The sequence below is a fragment of the Acartia tonsa genome, chromosome 4 (assembly GCF_053477335.1).
Source record: "Acartia tonsa isolate MP-2025a chromosome 4, ASM5347733v1, whole genome shotgun sequence".
Taxonomy (NCBI): Eukaryota; Metazoa; Arthropoda; class Copepoda; order Calanoida; family Acartiidae; genus Acartia; species Acartia tonsa.
This window is the reverse complement of record NC_137263.1, coordinates 41,193,791-41,213,066: the sequence shown is the minus strand read 5'-3', so window position 1 is coordinate 41,213,066 and position 19,276 is coordinate 41,193,791. Positions and strand designations below refer to the sequence as shown.

General features: G+C 31.3%; 1 protein-coding gene across 1 annotated transcript; it reads right to left on the bottom strand.

Moving 5' to 3' along the window:
• Positions 1-998: 998 nt before the first annotated feature.
• Positions 999-18,311, bottom strand: LOC145317222 (carbohydrate sulfotransferase 1-like). Its single transcript, XM_080158201.1, has 7 exons — positions 18,100-18,311; positions 15,522-16,262; positions 14,494-14,626; positions 9,255-9,534; positions 7,795-7,926; positions 6,034-6,347; positions 999-1,749 (listed from the first exon to the last, which is right to left on the bottom strand). Exons 1-7 carry the CDS (start codon positions 18,239-18,241, stop codon positions 1,623-1,625), a joined length of 1,869 nt encoding a protein of 622 aa, XP_080014327.1. The 5' UTR covers positions 18,242-18,311; the 3' UTR covers positions 999-1,622.
• Between the last annotated feature and the right edge of the window lie 965 nt (positions 18,312-19,276).

The window sequence follows — 19,276 nt, the reverse complement described above, 5'->3', positions numbered from 1 at the left end:
CCATACTAAAATATTATGTATTGCATCGTATTACAGACAATTTTCCACGAAAATTAAAATAAAATCATAAAATTGATCCCAGTTTTGTTAGTTTGGTGGCTAACAAAACGCAGAAAGTTGTCTATAATACGACGCGATAAATAATTATTAGTGATTTGTTTGTTAATAATAAACAGATATGTCTTTTTATTCATCAAATATTTAGTCAGCTTGTCATTGCTGCGCTACGTATGTTATGGACGTAATTGTCCTTGTGTTTTCTTTACCGTACATGGTAAAATAAAAACTGGACAAAAATCAATTTATGGTTGGATACACTTAACTTTTAGTTTAAATCCAAAATTAATCATCAATAATTATTATTTGGGTCCAAAAGTGTTGTAAATTAAAAACCAATAATACGGTCAAGAAAAACTATTTTTATACATATTTAAATTTTTACCATAAACTAATTTACTGAATAAAAACCTGAGTATTAAAAGTTAAAACAGTGTTGCTATAATGAATATAATATCATTTCTTAATGTTGCTAAAAATTTTAAAATTAAAGATGAAATTTGGCACTTACCAAAAATAGAAAGAAATGTAATCAAAAAGTTATATTTATCATTTACCTTAAAAAGCACACACATTTTCCCCCTAAAACGGGGGAATTTTTGTTGTTTGGATGTAGGTGTACATTTTTTCTTTAAAAAGTAATAAAAATAATTTTAGTATCTTTAAACTATAGAGAAATCATTTTATTTCTCCTTTCCAAATCTGATTCTTTTCTAGTAGAATGAAACTGGTTCTAAACCAAACAAAATCAAATCTTTCATAGTTTGATGGAAATTGTTTACAGAAACTGCAATTAAAATCATAGGCTTAATCCCTTATTGTTCACCCTAATCCCATTTCAGTATCCGCATTCAAAATTCCATAAAACCATACAAGAAGTATATATTAAATCACAGATTTATTTGTTCACCTTTATTAGATATTTGTTGCTGAGATAAACTAATTTTAAACGTTATAACTGGTGGATTTCAAATTTAAAGCCAGATATTACAATAAGCTGATACATTTATAGATAATAATATCTTTTTCATTTATAAGTATTTTAAATTTAGAGAAACCCGGACAAGATTAATTTGTCATAAAATTAAAAAGTTAGGTTACTCTCAGGGATGCAGGGGTGGGACAATGTTTAGAATTAAAAATTATTCTGTAATTTGTAATGAAATACATGCAAGGATGTCTAATTTTTTAGGGGGTTGTGGGTAAACAACCCTAACCCCCCCCCCCCTCTCCTTGAACGTCCCTAGATACTTGTAATAATGTTGACATGGATTAGGGATTTGGCATTTAATAAAACAAATTTTTCGAAACCTTTTCACTAGCCAAAAATATGAATTTTTAAAATAAATTGAACTGTTTCTCATTTATTCATTTACTGAAGTAAGGTGTAATTTTTAAAAGAAAATACCAGCCATAAATTTTACATGCCATATCCCTCTTCAATGTTTATAAAAAAAAATATTTTTTGTAGAAATACATCTATCTGTATATACATTTAAATGATTTATATCTAGCCCTGTTACAGAGCACTCTAGCATAAAACCTTTCCACAGGAAATATTTTAATTATTTTTTCTTCTGCCACACGGGAGATGGCCACAGATCATTGGGACTCTTCTGGAAAGGTAGTTGGTCAGATCTAGTTTCAGATTCGTCCGCCAGGGGGGAGTAGCCAAGGATTTCCATGGCTTCACTGAAAAATAAATATATATTTACTAATTATGTGGAGCTCAAATAATATTATAGTTTACTAAAAGATTGGTTGGGCGGTTTTCCGCACGTTGAATATTGACCATAAACATACGTTTCGAAAATAAAATTTTAACTATTATTTTTGCCATTCTAGATTTGATTGAGATAATCCAAAATATATTCAATGAAAACCGCCGGACGTACAATATTTTAACATAAAGCAAGGAGTGATATCGATAGTCTATTTATAGGTATGCATGTAAAGAATATCAGTTGTTTTAGTGGTTATATTAATATTCCGCTAATATAAAAGCTGGGCGGGATAGCCTATCTATAATACTCACAAATTTACAAGAACAATATAATGGGTTTATATCTGTGTATCCAGGAGGACAAAATTATATTATAAAAATTTGTATTGCCAAACCATTCCTATCCCCCAATTGCGGTATTTTTTTTGGGTAATTGTAAGAATGTATGGTTGATAATCAGCAAAGGCGTGTAAACAAACATCCCCCTCCCCTTTCTTAACGCATGAAGAATAATTTGCAAGGTTTGCGAAATAAACTAAACTTCATTTCCTGATAATTCAATGTTGTAAAGGTCAACAAAATTGGACCGTTCTTTTTGCAAACACTTCGTCATGCAACGTCTAACTTTTTGCAGGAATCAAAGTATTACGGTTGTTAAGATCTTCTTTGATTTTTGCTTAAATAAAGAAGGATGACATCATGTATAATGGCATTAGTAAAAGATGGATATCTTTCTTTGAACGTGTTACCTACAGTATTGGCCATGTAAAGTGCTTTTTAGGCGAAAAAAACCTTTCGAAAAATGCCCCAGAAAAAATATCCAGGCATCCACCTTTGTTATATCACAAATGGTAATTAACTGCTTCGACCTTTCGCCACCGGATTATGGAATAAAATCATATAGGTAAATTAGATATAAAAAAAATTATTGATATCCAGTTCCTTTATTTCATAACTTTATGTAACCAACTGGCTTTTCACATTTCTTAAAAACAAAAAATAAGAAGTAGAAATATGTATATTACTATATAATATTAAAAATTGAAAAAATGAAGTATATTTTATATAAAATTCACAAGTGTATTAGATCTCAAGGAAAGTAAAGCAAGCAATATGGTATAATTTATATTTGTTAAAATGATTTTTGTTTGAAATATGATTTTGTTTAATTATTGTACAATGTACACTTCGGATGACTTGAATTTTTGAAAGAAATATTCATTTTATTTGCACTCTAGAATCTGGCAGTATGATTTGAGCGCACCAAAAAATTTACACCACTATAAAATACAATAAACTGGGTTTGAATTATAGTTTATACTTAACATATCAAAGTATATTTGTAAAAGAAATCTCAGTTTTGTTACAGATGACAGAAAAGTAACTTTTTTAAGTAGCTCCCCTACTATAGTAATACAAACTTTAAAAGTTATGGATGAGCTGAAATAAAAAAAAATGACTAAATGGTAAATAACTGAGAAAAGCCTCTCCCTCCCTCCCCCCGTTACTAAAGGCTCATTTTTTTGCACGCATTCATTCATCATTATTGCAATAAATCACACAAAAAAATTCACAGCGAATGCATTTTTTTTTGTTTATCAAAAGTTTGTAGTAAACTTATTTTTTTTTGAAAATTAAATGAGGATCTATTAAGAGCAGGGCGTGGTAGCGCAGCAACTAGAAAAATTTAAATGTTAAGCAGCTCCCAATAATTGTAAAAATCAGTGATATCTACCCTGTTCTGGCCACTCTATTCTGTCAACATTTTTAACAATCCCCTGCCAAAATAAATCCAACCATATTAAGTTTAATTAGCCTTTTTCGCAAATTAGCTCATTCTTTTTTTTTACAATTAAAAAAATGTTATATTTGAGGACTTAGCAGCCGCAAGCATACTGCTTGCAATTAATATAACTTAGGGATGATATTAAGAACAGGGTTAGAGATCCAGCTGATTGAAGATAAAAGAGTTCCATGATAATGAAGGAGTGCCAACCGCATGATTCAGGATAATTTTCGAGCAAAACAAATCGACTAAGTTAGTCAATCTCCAGTATATTTGACGTTTGTCCTGAATTTGTCCTATCTAAAAGTTGTCCTGTCCTACGTTTGACCCAGTACCGCGTTTTAAAATAATTGTTGCTTGCAACAATTGCCGAAATATGTTACATTACATACATTGAGGTCAAAGTATAAAAATGAATACACATTACATACATGAATATTTAAAAGTAAATCTAACGGTATTCCAATTATCATTTGCCTTAACTTGAGCTTGGATTGTTACAACACCTATTTCTAAACTGACTTTTATTTGTTTTAGTTTTGGCATTTACAATTAACATATAAATCTTTATTCTTATTCTAAAGAATATTTACACTTTTTGTTTCAATAAATTTATCTTTTTAAAGTGCCATCGCCATAAACACCCACGGAATTTTTCATAGCAATTTTTTTTAACATTTTTTCAGTAATAAAAGTTGAAAATTTTAGAGATTTCTAAATATTGGAACCACCTTTTAATTTCATGATTTTAAAACAAATTATTTACAGGGTTTCATTGCATTGATACAATATCATGAAAAATAAGGGTTAAATAGTTCGAAGCTTAAATGCATTATTAGGGTGGGCGCGTGAAGAGGAATTTGGTGTTAATCTGAATACTAAGCTTTATTTATTATATATAAAATAGAACGGTGGCACATTAACCACTGAACCGATTATAATCCCCACCCCCTTCCAATGTTCGTTTTTTTTTTAGGGGATGGGGGATAAACATCCATGGTTCCATATGTAGGGTGTGAAATATAATAATTATATTAGACGTCTTTGGTTTGGGGGTACAAACCCCCTTTCTAACTTAGATAAGTAAGCCCCAACAGGCTACGGGCAAACAATCCACAAAAAAAGAGAAAAACAAATGCATATGTTCCTTTAAAGGGGTCTTATTTTAGTCCAAATAAATGATACAGGAGAGTGGAATAAATGTTTTAGAACGAAAAAAACTTCATTAATTTGCCTAATGTTTTATCATTTTATGTTGTGTATTTGTCAATCAAATGAAACAATTGAATGCTGTAAAATGATTGCGTAGATAAAAATTCAAATTGCTGCATAAATTATGCAAAACAACCAAAATTATGTCTTTTATAAGTAGCAAATCGCATTTTAGGTCTTCAAAATCAAAAATCTCTTTATAAACGCTGCATAATAGATGGGGTCGATTTTGGAATTGGAATTATACAACATATGCGGCCTCTCTATTAGCGAAAGTAATTTTTTTTAATTTTTGGGTTTCTTACAAAATGTATAATAAAAAGGTATAAGTTCAACATTCAAAATATAGAAAAATATTGAAAATCGACCTACTCTAGTGCATAACTTTTTTTCGATATTGAAATTTTATAATTTTCAACAAAACAAAATTATATTTTTTTTCAGTTAAAAAAAAGTTAACGGTCCTATGTTAACATATTAAACTCTTCCAAAACGAAGGATTTCCAAAAAATACATCAAAATTCTGTTAATTGACTGAATTTTTCATAGTGGGGCAATATGTAGATATGGCTTTTGATTGGCCAGTCGTTTAGTGGGTACCGCCTAGGGGATGGTACAGATTATTCCCTATTTCTATCTTTTGGGGGCGAAGCCATTAACATTATAATTATTGCGCATATATTATTAAAACACATGCATTTTGTCAAAACAAAAATAAGGTAGGTAATCAATATTTCAAAGAAACATTGCACCTAATTGCAGTAAATACTTTATAATTTTGCAGATATAATTTTCATTTAATAATTTTAAACAAAGTTTAAAATTAGCTCTAATTTTTAATGTTGCATTAATTACGGTATAATTTAGCGCAGTAATTTGTATTGATTTTTTAAATTTGACATTTTTTAATGTTATAAGTGACATATAAGTGCACAAATGATGGTATGGCAGCCAACCTCATAATTTCTTTTACTAAGTGGAGGTTGATACCTATCTGGAAGGGTCTGGATCAGTGAGGGTGGGAGGATATTCACCCCCATATCGGATGAGTTAAATAAGTATTACTACAATTAAAACGAATGGAGGAAAAAATAATCAAATAATTTATTATACAGTATGGTTTTGAAGCTCAGAATAATCATGTATCGTATTATATTCATTTTTCAACTAATATAAAACTGGTTTTAATCTTATAATTGTACATTTTAATATTCGTAGAAAACTAGATATAATACGATGCGATAAATAACTGTACCTGCATGTTTGTTGAATATCAACAATATCCTGCCAGGGCATGGTCTGCCTCCACTTGAAGGCGGTGGCGGAGGAATTCCTGGCCAGCGCGTACGGATTATTCACTATCTCAACCTTCTTCGTCTTCTTGTTCCTGGCTATCTGCGGCTTGTCTCTGCTCGTGTGGCTGTCCACGTAGTCCATGATCTCCTTCCGCTCAGGGAGGTCCAGGAACTTGAGGATGGACTTGACCATCTGGACAGGGTTCAGGCTGAGGTCCTCGTACCGGATGACCAGCACTTGACCAGGAAAGTCGGCCTCGAGCTGGCGGGCAGCCTAAAAGAGTAAAGTTTAGATTTTTAACAATAACATCAATGCAATTCGAAGACGTAACACGTTATTTAATTATGAAAATAAAAGGGCTTGGCAGCCACGCGTTAGCCGCGACTTAGCCTCAAATTTATACCCGTTTAGATTCTTTGAAAATTTTTGAAAGAGTGATTGTCATATTTACAGGCGGCTGACGCAGCGCTACCGAGCCCTGAAAAATTATCACGGAAAATTTTCTGGGTGTTTTATTTTAATGGGTGTTAAAGTACATGAGGTATATTTTGCTGTTAGAATCAAAAAAGAAATAATACGATGCTTCTCTTGTTCCTACATAATTAGACACATCATCTAACTATTTCAGTACATTGGATTGTACATTTATACAGTTGTTATCCTTATTCATAAATGATTAATTATCTGGTATAAAATATTAGATTTTAAAACAAGGTTATGCGGAATAAAATTTTAATTTGTATTTGTATTTGTATTTTTAAATTATATAAACATGAATTGTAATTAAAATAAAATTGTATTAAATATTTAAGATTATTATAATATATAAGTATTGTTAATATCTTATTTAAAAGTGGTTATTGAAACATTTATAAAAAGCTGCATAATATATTTTCTCGTATTCATTCGAATCCGGTGGATAGGAACCGGTTCTCATCCATACGAAAATATATTTTCTCGTATTCATTCGAATCCGGTGGATAGGAACCGGTTCTCATCCATACGAAAAAACTATGTCTAGCATCGTATTATATCCAGTTTTCTACGAATATAGAAATGTACAATCATAAGATTAAAACTAGTTTTTTTAGCCGGTGCCTTCGGCACCACAGGGATAAAAAACTAGTTTTAATCTTATAATTGTACATTCTATATCCGCGGAAAGCCGTTTATAATACGATACGAGAAATAACTATTACGTAATTGAAATTATCTTAAAGTCTATATTTCTTTAATTTTGGTCTGTCGGTTCGTTACTTTGTCTGTTATTTCCTTTCAGTGTAAATGCCATCACAGAGAAGCCCTAATATTGCTGGGATATAAAGAAATAAGACAATGGACGATAAATTGATGTCTAGACCCGAATTACAAGAAACAAAATTACCCCTTTGTGTAAATTAAGATCTCTGGAGAAAATGTTTACACACTGCTAGTTTGTCAGTGATCTTTAGAGATAAGACTATGGATGATAAATTGATGTACTCAACCAATTATTATAAAACAAAATCAACCCTTGCGATGAAAATTATTTTTGATGGTGAAGTTGGACACTTTTAGTTTATACAACCCAATCAATTAAAATTTCAAAACGTTTTATGAAAACGAATAAGAGGATATGTTAACAAAATTTGGAAACCAGTATAATTTACAATACAATGCTCCTCCCCAACTCTCCCAAATTTTATTAAGATTTTGTATTTGCTTATAACTCAAATAATACCTCTAAGTCTTTGATAAGATTGGCACAGTTATTTTCAGGTTTAGCACAGTCGTCCTGTTTACACCATTCCTGGATGGCCTTCTCCCTCCTGGAGGCAAACACGCCCCGGGGATCTCGCACCAAATGTAACACCTTGAAAAGTAAAAAGCAAATTAACATCTTGATGACAACATTTCATCATTAATGGATATAGAATGTATGTAGGTATTATGACAGGGGTTGCTAACATGGATATCGATTATTGGTCAGATCGTTCATCCAGTTGGAGGAAAAGGATAGGGGGTTATAATCATTTTAGCCAACTGCAAGTTTCACTTTATTAGAGAACATGAAAATCTGATGTATTTTTTAAAAATTAGCAATTAAAAAGATTTCGATTCTATCTATAATACAAAGTAGCTTGATGTCTGTCTGTCCGTCCGTCTGTCCGTCCGTTCGTCTGAAGCTTAAGATCTCGGTAACCACTGGACTGAGTGGATTCTACTCTTTAGGGTATATACCTATTGGTCCTGTGGTGGTTTTAAGCTATTTTCTTGGGGGGTTGGACATCCCTAACCCCTCAAAAATGAAAATTCCGCCCCCCCAAAAAAATTTTAATTTTTTTTTCTAATTTAAATTTTTTTATGTTTTTATATATTTTTATACATTTTTATATTTTTTTTATTTTCTTTTCTTCTTTTAAACTTTGTTTTATCAAATTAAAAAGATTGAGAAACCTTCCTTCTCCTGTATGGGCGCAGCCCCAAAAAGGCTAATGGCAAATATAAATCAATATAAATAAATATAAAAAGTTATAAAAAGTTTTAAAGAGTTATAAAGAGTTATAAAAAGTTATGAAATGTTATGAAATACAGAAAACATCTAAAAAAATGGAAACAAATTTTTTAAATTCTCCCTTGAACCTTTAGGTAAAAAAAGCCCCTAGAGGCTAGGGGCGAAGCCGCTAGTATCTTATAATCTAAGATTTCAATTCATAGAAAAATACTTTTTGCTTTAGAGAAGAACCAAAAATAAGTAGTTATCTTCAGATAATCTATCTCTCCCTGGTTTTAGCGGAAAGGCATGATTTGTCAAAAAGCTGTCACAAATAAAATATAAAGTTTGATTATTACGCGGTAATTTCATTTTATTGTTCTTTGTTATTTGATGGTTTAAAACTTTTGAAGTTTCACTTATTTAACTGAAATTATAATATTTATATGGATTTCAAGGGATAAGATAACGGACTCATGAATTGGTGGACAATTTTGGACAATGGTGATTTTAATAATTCAATCAGAAGTTAGTAAGTCCCAAAAGTGTTTATAAAACTTTTTTGACCAGTGTAGTTTACCCTCCAACAATTGACAATTATGTAGAAATGTCTGCCTATTTATGAGTCAGATAGGTAAACCTATGTTACAATAGTAGGCATATTAAATTAGTTTATATTATTCTAGCTAATAGTATCATGAGCATACCTTTAAATTTAGCTCAGAATCTTCTAGAAGTTTTCTAGTCTCATCCACTCGCAGTCTGACCGTCTTCATCAGCTTGATGGGGTACAGCGGACACACTGAGTTCATAAAGTCTGGCAGGAAGCAGAAGACCTCGCTGGGCAGGATCCGAGTGCACGCCTTCCACATCCTCGTGTTGTGGTTCTTGAAGAGGAACCTGTTGGCGGGCTGGGCCACGTGGTGCAGGAAGCCAAGGTTCTGGGTGTTGAATTGGCATGAGAACAGCGACTTCAAGAAGTCCATCCTAAAAATTAACAAATATTAATTTTGAAGATATTTTGTACTTAGATATGTCTATAGGTTTAATCAAAGGGATTTGCGACATAATTTCAATTTAGAATACAAATAGGCGGTTTTCCTCAAAATACCTATAAAAATTTAAAATACTTACGTTGAGTAAAGAACCCCCCCCCCCCCCCCTTTTATTTTAAAATAGATCACAAATAGGGAGACTAGTTTTTCTTGTCTTTGTGTTTTTATAGGCCAGGTTAGGTTATATTAAGTATCGCAGGGCAACGCAGCTTTGAGGCCCCGCAGGATTAAGGCAAATCAAATAGGGTGTGGGACTGGTGTAGGGTTTCTAAGCTCGCTAGGTACTTTGATTTTGTGTGAATTTTGATTATATGTCTTGAAATATAAATAAAATATGAGCTTCTCCTTAAACCGTTTTTAAAAGAGGTTCTCTTCTAACCGTTTCAGACTGACAGACAAAAACTTGTATGCTACTTAATATTTACATTAAAATTTGTTGTACAAGGAAAATCCAACTGCAAACATTAATTTTACAACAAAGTTAATATTGAATGATTTTTATGAATTGTACAAAATTGTAAAATTTAGCCGCAATTAAACTTTTTAAAAATAGATTTTTTTATGTGCATTTTACCGATCAAAAATAACTTAATAACCACTTTTACCAATAAAAATATTAAATATTCATTAATTAAACAGTTTTTACTAGCGGGACTATTCAATAAATCTAGTTTTTCTAGCTCTTCTTTTGGTTCGACTGAGAGTTAGGGCACATTGTTGCTTGAAGACTCTTAGGGACTTTCAATAAATCCTGATTGGGTTGTACAAACCTTGAGTGTCCTAACCTTTCCACCAATGATTTATATCTAAAGAAGGGGTAATTTTTTACAGTAATCAAGGGAGTAATTACCTTATTTTTCAATGTATTATCCCTTATAATCTCTGTTAGTTTGTTTGTGTCTTTTTTCGATTAATTTTGATTTTCAATTTTTGAAGATTCGCTGAATCACTACCCTTGTTTAATTGTTCTTGTTTATTTGTGTATGAGTATAAAAATATTTCTTTAGCCTGTGGTCATAAGATACAAGAATTTTTTAATATGTGTACAGGTTTTAATATAAATATAGGCTGTGTCTTTTAATTAACATTATTTTTATCATTAACAACATCTATATTAATTTATTTTCATCAAATAGTTTTAAAAAAACACATTTTTTTACTAAAACTACTAATTTGTATTTTCTTTTAGCTTAATAATAGTAATCAATTTATTTAATAATATGAATTTATAACTATTAACAAATGAACAAGGATGACTATTTCAATAAAAAGTAAAGCTGCTAATATTCTTATACAAGGATTCCTACTCACATTGTTTTACATTTTACATCTCTGTTACGATTTGTTTAGGGTAGGTGCAAAGTTTAAACAAAGGTTTAGCAGCCACAGTCGCGTTCTGCCATAACAGTTTAAACAAACCGCAGTTTAGATTGCAGATGAGAAATTTTTGGGCATAATACAGCCGCAGCTATTAAAAACATGGGCTAATAGCAATAGCTGTCTCAATGGCAGCAATCTGCAGCTTCTTATTCAATCCGCATCCGAGCATCCCTTTTTTTACAATTGCTGATACGTCCTTTATATTGTCGCCTTTATAAAATAACAACCACAAAAAAGACTTGTATAGTATAGTTGCTGCTAAAAATAGCAGCGTATATATGTTTATTAATAAATTTTAACATTAAAAACCTATTTTTTGTCACTCACGTCACAATTGTGAATAATAAATGTAAATGATGAAAAAAAAACCATTAAATTTATGATTCTGGTTATTGGTGCTGGCATTTAATTTATATGGTGCGAAGCTTTTCTACATTTAAACCTATAGATTCATCAATTCGATGTTATATTTTAAAAAATAATTCATAATCAGTACTACTGGGACCCAAGCCCTTAGCTTCTGCAGGTTGACTAAACCCTGCTGTGCCCAAACATCTGCGTGGGGCTAACCTAAACTGACTATGTTAATGATAATTTTCTTTTGTCCAGCTTTTTGAGTTTAGCCTCTGAGAAAGTGGTCATCCTTGTTCGATATATTTAATAAAATATCTATAAAAATTATTCTTTATTGCTTCTACTAAATTAATGATAGACAAACAAATTAAAAATGGGTCCAAATTTTGATATAAAATAAATTTATGGTCTATATGTACTACTAATACTGACGCACAAGTTGCAGTTATTTATTTAGTAAGGAGAACACGTATGGTCCCTCAGATGTCAAAACTTTATTTTAGTGTTTGGCCAAAATGACTTAGCAATTGTATCTGTAAGTACGTCTAATAACACCCTATGCTATTTTTAAAATCCTAGAAAATTTTTTTTGCAAGAAAATTGCATAAATTTGCAACCTTTTTTAGAACCACTACATAACTCGAGTTTTAAAACTTTTTATATAAAATCCTTTTTACAAAAAATATCAATAATTACTTAAAATTAAACCTGAAAGAAAAGAAATCTCATTACACGTGTTAATTTGCATGTTTTAGGTCTTTTTTTGAGGAAAGTATAACTTCCACATTTTTGACAATAATTATATTTTTTAACATTTCAAAGTAAAATATAATAAAACTTAAACGATTTTTCTTGAATTATCAGTTGAAAATTTCATCAAACATGCAATTTAAGTGATGAAAATTTAAAAAAATCATTTTTTGAATGTTTAGAATTACCAATTTTCTACATTTAAAACAAACTGTTAACAAAATTTAAAATCATTCTAATATATAACTTTAAAAATCAATAACATTTTATAAAATGATGTTTTAAAAAATAAATCATTAAAAGGTATTAAAATGCATTTTAAGTTGCTTAAAATTATAACGAGAATATCTTTTTACACTTTATTCTTTGTAATAGAGATTAATCGTAATTTGCTGAAAATGAAACATTTAATAAACTAATTGAATCTTTTTGTGACCATATTTAAAATTTTTAATTTTTACACTAAGGTGTTTTTTAATAAAAATCTTTGTTAATTTCTGTTTTACGACAAAAAAAGAAAGGGACTTTTTTACTATTTCTAGGTTATCTTATGCAATTTAAACTATATAATATGAAATAAATTTTAATTGTCTTTCTTTTGAGCCACAAAATACTGTAAAATGTAACATATATGCAAAAATAACAATTTTTTTAATGAATATTATAATATCCTTATATGACATTGCGTCAGAGCTTATTCTTTAGATCATATGTTCATGAAAAGTAGCCATAACTTGGAGGGTTGCACTATTTGTTAGAATATTAAATAAACTTGAATGGTAAAAATATTAGCATATCCTTTGTTAATTCAAATGCTTTAGGTATATTATTCGGAAAGTTAGTTAAAAAAGAGAGCATTTGCTGTGTATACTGTTGAAAGACTTTCAAAAATGTGAATTACAAAGCAATCCTAAAAGATCGGGCCGTAGGCAAGTCTTGGTCGATTGGGGGGTACGGGGGTTTTCTGATAGCAATTTGCGTTATTGGTATACAAGGTAAAAAAACAACATTTTAAAGAAATTCTTTAAATAAAACCCAACGTGTATTGGCAGTACAAACATCTTCATGCTAGCAGACATATGTTTATCAAAATTAAAGAAAAGTATTTCCACAAGAAAAATTATTCAGGTTTCTACTTTATAATTTTAAATATTTTTTTTCTGATAAAATGTTTGACATATATCATGTAATCATTTACCAAAAAAAATATTTTGATAATTTAGATTTCAGAGAATATGAAAACCCTCAAAAACTAAGACGACATTTTGCATCTTCTGCTATGACATTTAAGAAAAAAAATTTAAAAATCAAAATTTAGTATGAAAACTATTTTTATCGATTTTTCTGAAGGTATTATCGTATTCTATGGGTTTTTCATTATCATTTACTTATATCGAAAGTGCCAAACATTGTACCCTAACTTATTCATTTAATAAAAAACCAGCCGTGAGAAGTAAACTTTTAGTAGTAGCGCGTCTTTATAATCAATACCCTAGGAAAACCATCAAAGGATGGATTCAGTTGTTAGCGACATCTTAAGGGACCTATGAGAAGCTTCATTATAAATGAGAACCAAATCGGTTCCGCGGTTTGCGAGATCCTTCGCTATGCACACGGATAGACATCCTGTTACTTTATATATGAACTAGCTGTTTCGCAAAAGCATCAAGGGGCTCTGTATTCGAAGGGGTGGGGATCAAAGAGCAAAAGATACCATAAAACCACCCCGAGACCTAACTCTAAAAGTAAAATAACCTAAATCCACCCCGGGACATATGTGAAGCTTCCCAAAATAGAGAACTCAATCGATTCAGTAGTATTTGAAATCTTAAGCTCCAGACAAAAAAAAACCCTTACTACTATATATAAGAACTAGCGGCTAAGCCCCTAGCACTTAGAGGCAGAGAGGGAGAAAAGTTGCTTAAAAACATTCTAATACTTAAATAAAAATTAAATAGCTAAAACCATCACAGGACCTATGTGAAGCTTACCTAAAGTAGACAACCTGATCGGTTCAGTAGTATTTGAAATCTTAAGCTTCAGACAAAAAAACTTACTACTTTATATAAGAGGACTAGCTGCTTCGCCCCTAGCCTCTAGTGGCTTTGCCCCAAGAGGTAATTAAAAAAAAAAAGTATTTCTGGTGCTGCTAATTTTATGTGAAGTACTTTCCCCAGAAAAAGTTTTTTTTGGGGAAGGGGTAAAATTTCATTTTTGGGGGGGTTGGGGGTGTCCCACCCCCCAAGAAAAAAGCTTGAAATCACCACAGGACCAATAGGTATATACCCTGAAGAGTTGAATCCGATCGGTTCAGTGGTTACTGAGATCTTAAGCTTCAGACGGACGGACGGACGGACGGGGACGGACGGACAGACATCAAGCTACTTTGTATTATAGATATACTTACTTGTCCTGTGATTCCAGGAGCGAGGCATTATTTTTCCTGGAATAATAATGCAGAGGTTCAAAATAGTAGAATGCTCCAGGATAAGAGTTGAGAAGACTTCCAAAAAACGAGGATCCACTCCGCCACGTTGTTGCTACAACAAAAAATATAATTTAAATACGAGTTTAAAAAAAGAGTTATATAGAAGATGCGCTTCTAAACAGGTATAGTTAGGGATAAAACAACAACATTAAGGATGATGAAATATAACCCTTATGTAGATTAAAATTATTGGTTGAAATTTTTTTACTATACTAGTTTGTAAATTTCCAATCAAAATTTAATAATGGTACCCTAAGCATTTGAGCTAACGATTAGGATAACGAGGTTAGAAAACTTTTAGTACCAGTGTAATTTACAGTGCAATGTTCCCTCCCTCCCTAATATATAATATATTGGAACTTAAAGGAAAATATTTGAATAGCTAGTTTAAACAAATTATTGAACATTAATATAATTGATTATGTTAGCTTTATAATAACGCCTAAAAGTAAATTTCAATTGAATGGTTGATTTTGGTTTTCCCACAAAAAATTCTTTAAAAATTCCCATTACGTAAAATTGAAAATTGCGTTTGTTTTGGTTTTTGCCCTAATTGTAGCGTAACTAGAGTCAGATTTTTAAGACTCGTAGCTACTCTTCAAACAGTCGATTGTTTGTTAGGTTGAAAACAAGGTTTATTGGCATAATACAGGAGAAAATTTGTTTTTTTTGGGATGGAACTAAGGGAAATGAGTAAGTAGGGGGAATAATAAAAAAGCGGGTTTGATTGATTAGTTGGCAATTCACAATCTTAAAGTAAAGATGACAGTTGGACATTTTTATATGGATTTTCTTTGTAAATCGTTTTTGTAGTGAAATTACAAAAAAATATTTGTTTTGATTAGAAAATTATTAATGGGTATTCCCAATAGCAAGTTTCAATAAATTCATAAATCAAATTTAATAACCGATAGGAACTTACTAATAATCATCGCTAAAAGACTCACCTATCAGAATATGCCTGGCCTCGCTTGGTTTCAGAGTTGTCCCCACAGGTTTATTACCAACAATATCCATTTTATTCGCCGTTTCCGGCCTGAACGTGGCTCCCGGCCTGGGCACAGGTATAAACGGAAACTTCTTCTCGCTGAACTCATAATTCAAATATGACTTGGCCGTGCTGAGAGCGTAGGCTAATGGCCGGCTCATATTATGTCCAGGTCCCAAACTTTTCATGTCTTTGAAGGTAAACAGGGAATCCGGTTTCTTGGGCTTTTTGGATGTGGCAATTTTTTGCTTGGCAGCTAGGATGGAGTTGGACCGGTTGGCGGCCACGGCATTCCGAGATACTGAGGGCATAGAGCGTTGTATTGATTTAGGCTGGGTCTTTAGGATCTCATGGTAGGGCACATTTTCTCTTGGAGGTACTTGACTAGGCTCCTGTGCTTTCACATCTTTCAATGGCTTGTAGTCCGGCGGCGATGCCGACTTTAATGGAACATCTTGCCGCTTGTAATTAATGCTTGTTTGCCTTTTATCTGCAATTTTCTGGCTGCCCTTCTGTTTGACTAGAACTGTATAGTTAGAGTTCATATATTTCTTGACATCATTAATAGTTGGATATTTTTGTTTAGGTTTGTTTACAGACTGAATATAATTGTTGATACTGCCATAGTGTTGTTGCTCAGTTGTCAACTCTGCTAGGCCTTCCTGCGGTTCATGATAGTCTTGTCCGGATTTCTTTAAACCTAAAAAATAATAATGTAGGCGTATTTTTTGTCACTATTCTTCGATTGTAGCGTAAAGTATAGCGCAACGCTTACCGTTGAAAAGGTGATTTGTTTGAATCTAGGCGCGAATTAAGTCTTTACGAATACTTAATACATACTACCACCTATAATTAGGACTTTAGGACGAGGGTCGTGAGATCAAAAGGTTAGGTGTCAACAATTAAGAAAAAATGTTATCATAAATTTAAGATTAACTTTAGAACTTTTTCAAATATTTCATTTCATTATTCATAGGCAGCTTTTTTAAAATTAACTAGTGAGAAAAAAATAAAACAATTATAAAATAGAAAGCTTTCTTAATTGTTAAGTAGGGGAAAGTCGGGAGATAAATTTAACACTTCATTAAAACAAAAAAAAGTATACTGTAGAAGGATAAACAACATAGTATTCTATTACAAAACAGGAAAGAAAACAACCAGAAAAATCACAAAAAATCGCAGATGGACAAACGGACAAAGTGAATTATAGAGGTATAGCTCAGTGGCCATAAACAGAGAGGAAGAAAAAGAAAAAAAAGGATACTTACAAAACCTTCATAAAATATTTTCTTTACAGCATGAATGGTGAACCAAGTAAATTAAAAATTTGATGATTTTTGGAAATGAGTAACAAAATGGGTAACAACAACAAAAACTGCAATCTATCTTAGATAGCAGCCTAGAATATCACATTTCCCCCATAGCGTTACGGACAGACAAACCTTTACTTAGCATAACCTAGCCTAAAATAATCATCCAAAAAGAATATTTTGAGGAAACCGGCCAAAAATTAAAATCTAAGATTGTTAACCTTAGTGTAAAGATAAGATAACAAGATTATTCAAATGGAATTTAATAGAAAGTGATATTTGTACTAAATGTAATGTAAAGAATGATTCAGATCATGCAATTTATTTCTGCAAATTCCCAAAACACTTCGCCCATTGCCTTGCTATTTTTCTGGATGAAATTTACTTCCAAGGTTGTCCTGAGTTCATTTTTCTTAAAGAAAATTTCTTTCTTTTTAACATCTATTATGAATGCTTTAAAGGTGACGATTTTGCTCAAATTTCGATGCTCATTTTAGCAGCTAAAGACAAGGCACTAAAAATTAGTAAAGAACCTTGTCTAACAAGATGGAATGAAAACAATTATTTTTCTCAAACATTGCTTTTAGCTCAATTTTGTTCAAAATTATTAGGTAGTTAAAGGTGGTATATCAACATTGTATCTTATTGAAAAATTTATTAATTTTGTTTTGAAATATAAAGACAACACAAAATATTTTAGTATTTGATTTTCAAACTGTCTCCATATATAATTAGTTAATTTTTTTACAATATCTCTTGTTATTAACAATTTATGTGCTATTGTTTAAACTGTATATATTAATATTTCAAGACTATGTGATTTAATTTTGTATAGTTTGTTCTTAAAGGAATAAATTATTAAATAAGAAGAATAGAATGCTTAAAACAATGAGATATTGTGCAAGCATGGTTATGTAATATTTAAAAACATGACAATCTTTACATTCAGTTTATTTACTTTACAATCATTTTGAAGCCTTAAGCATACAAGAACAAAATTGTTTTTTTCTCGGTTGCAAATATACTGTGTATTTTCAATAAATATAAAAAGTCTAGATGATCAATCCTTCAGCCGCGCGGCAGTTGCTAGTATTAAAGCCACCAAATTAATCACATGGAAAAGAGAAAAAAAGCCTCAGCTACATCCAGCCTAAGCCGCAGCCAATCCGTCAACCTAAGCCGCACTTAGCCTAAGTCTAGCTAAATGAAATAAAAAGTTTGACTTACTTCTTTGTCCAAAGATAGGCCTGGGAGGGGGAGGTGTGGTGCCTGACAGATCTGGCAAGGACTGTCCGCCCAGATAGAGGAGCAGCAGGGCGCTGGTCAACAGGATTAGGCCATATCTCTTCATGTGTTTGTGAGTGCCCATGTCTCTGATTATCTACAAGATCTCTCCATGGGAGAGACATTAGTGATTACACATTTTTTTCTGAAATAAAACATTTAGGAAAATCAAAATACTTTTTTCTAAAATTAGTGGCTGCACCCCTAGCATCTCGGGGCTCTCTATTTGGAGGGTAGGAACGCATAAAAAAATCTAAAACCAACCTAAGACTTAAATCTTAAAACTAAAAACCATAAAACCATCTTGGGAACCATGTAAAGCTTCCATGTAATTGAGATCTCAATTTGTCACAAAGTCAGTTGAGATAACTTTTTTTGTCAAGTAATTGAAACAAGTGTCAATTTTATTCTGATGAAAGACACTAATAGACCATAATTATAATGGAGAAAAAAAGAAAAACAGTGGTTGATGAATTCTAAAATGTTCAGCCAACCATAATAATAATCGCTTGCATCACTCTTTCTTCACTCAAGATGGACAATTTATAAATTTTTTTTGTTGCAACAATTTTCAATTAAATTTTTTGTTAACATTATTTGTAGAATAAAAATTTGAAGTGCTTTGGCTAATGTTTCAAAAAAAGAATAACAGCTTCCATAAGAGTGTAAGATCTAAATGATATCTAGAAGACTGAATAACACTTCGACGTTGACTGTTAAAAGAGTGCTAAATATAAATTTAGAATAGTTAGTGTAACATACATCATTTTACATTATAAGTACTGTTCATGAAAAACAGACGGACACAATCCAAGTTTTAAAAAGTTGCTTTTATTAAAAAGATAAGTTTTAAAGTTATTCCACAATGTTTAAAAGAAACTTAAAGGTATATTCTTTAAGCATTCATCTTTAATATAATATAGAACAATATTTTTTTTGTCAGACTAACGGACAGACATCGTGTTACTCTGTTTCATGAGTTGAATGCTCCTGGTCTCTAAAGATGAACCTTAACATTTAATAGACTTTCTAGTTCATGATCATGGACTTCTTCTTCTTTTTTTTTTGGGGGGGGGGGGGGTGAGTGCCCAACCCTCCCAATGACTAAAAAAAGGAATAA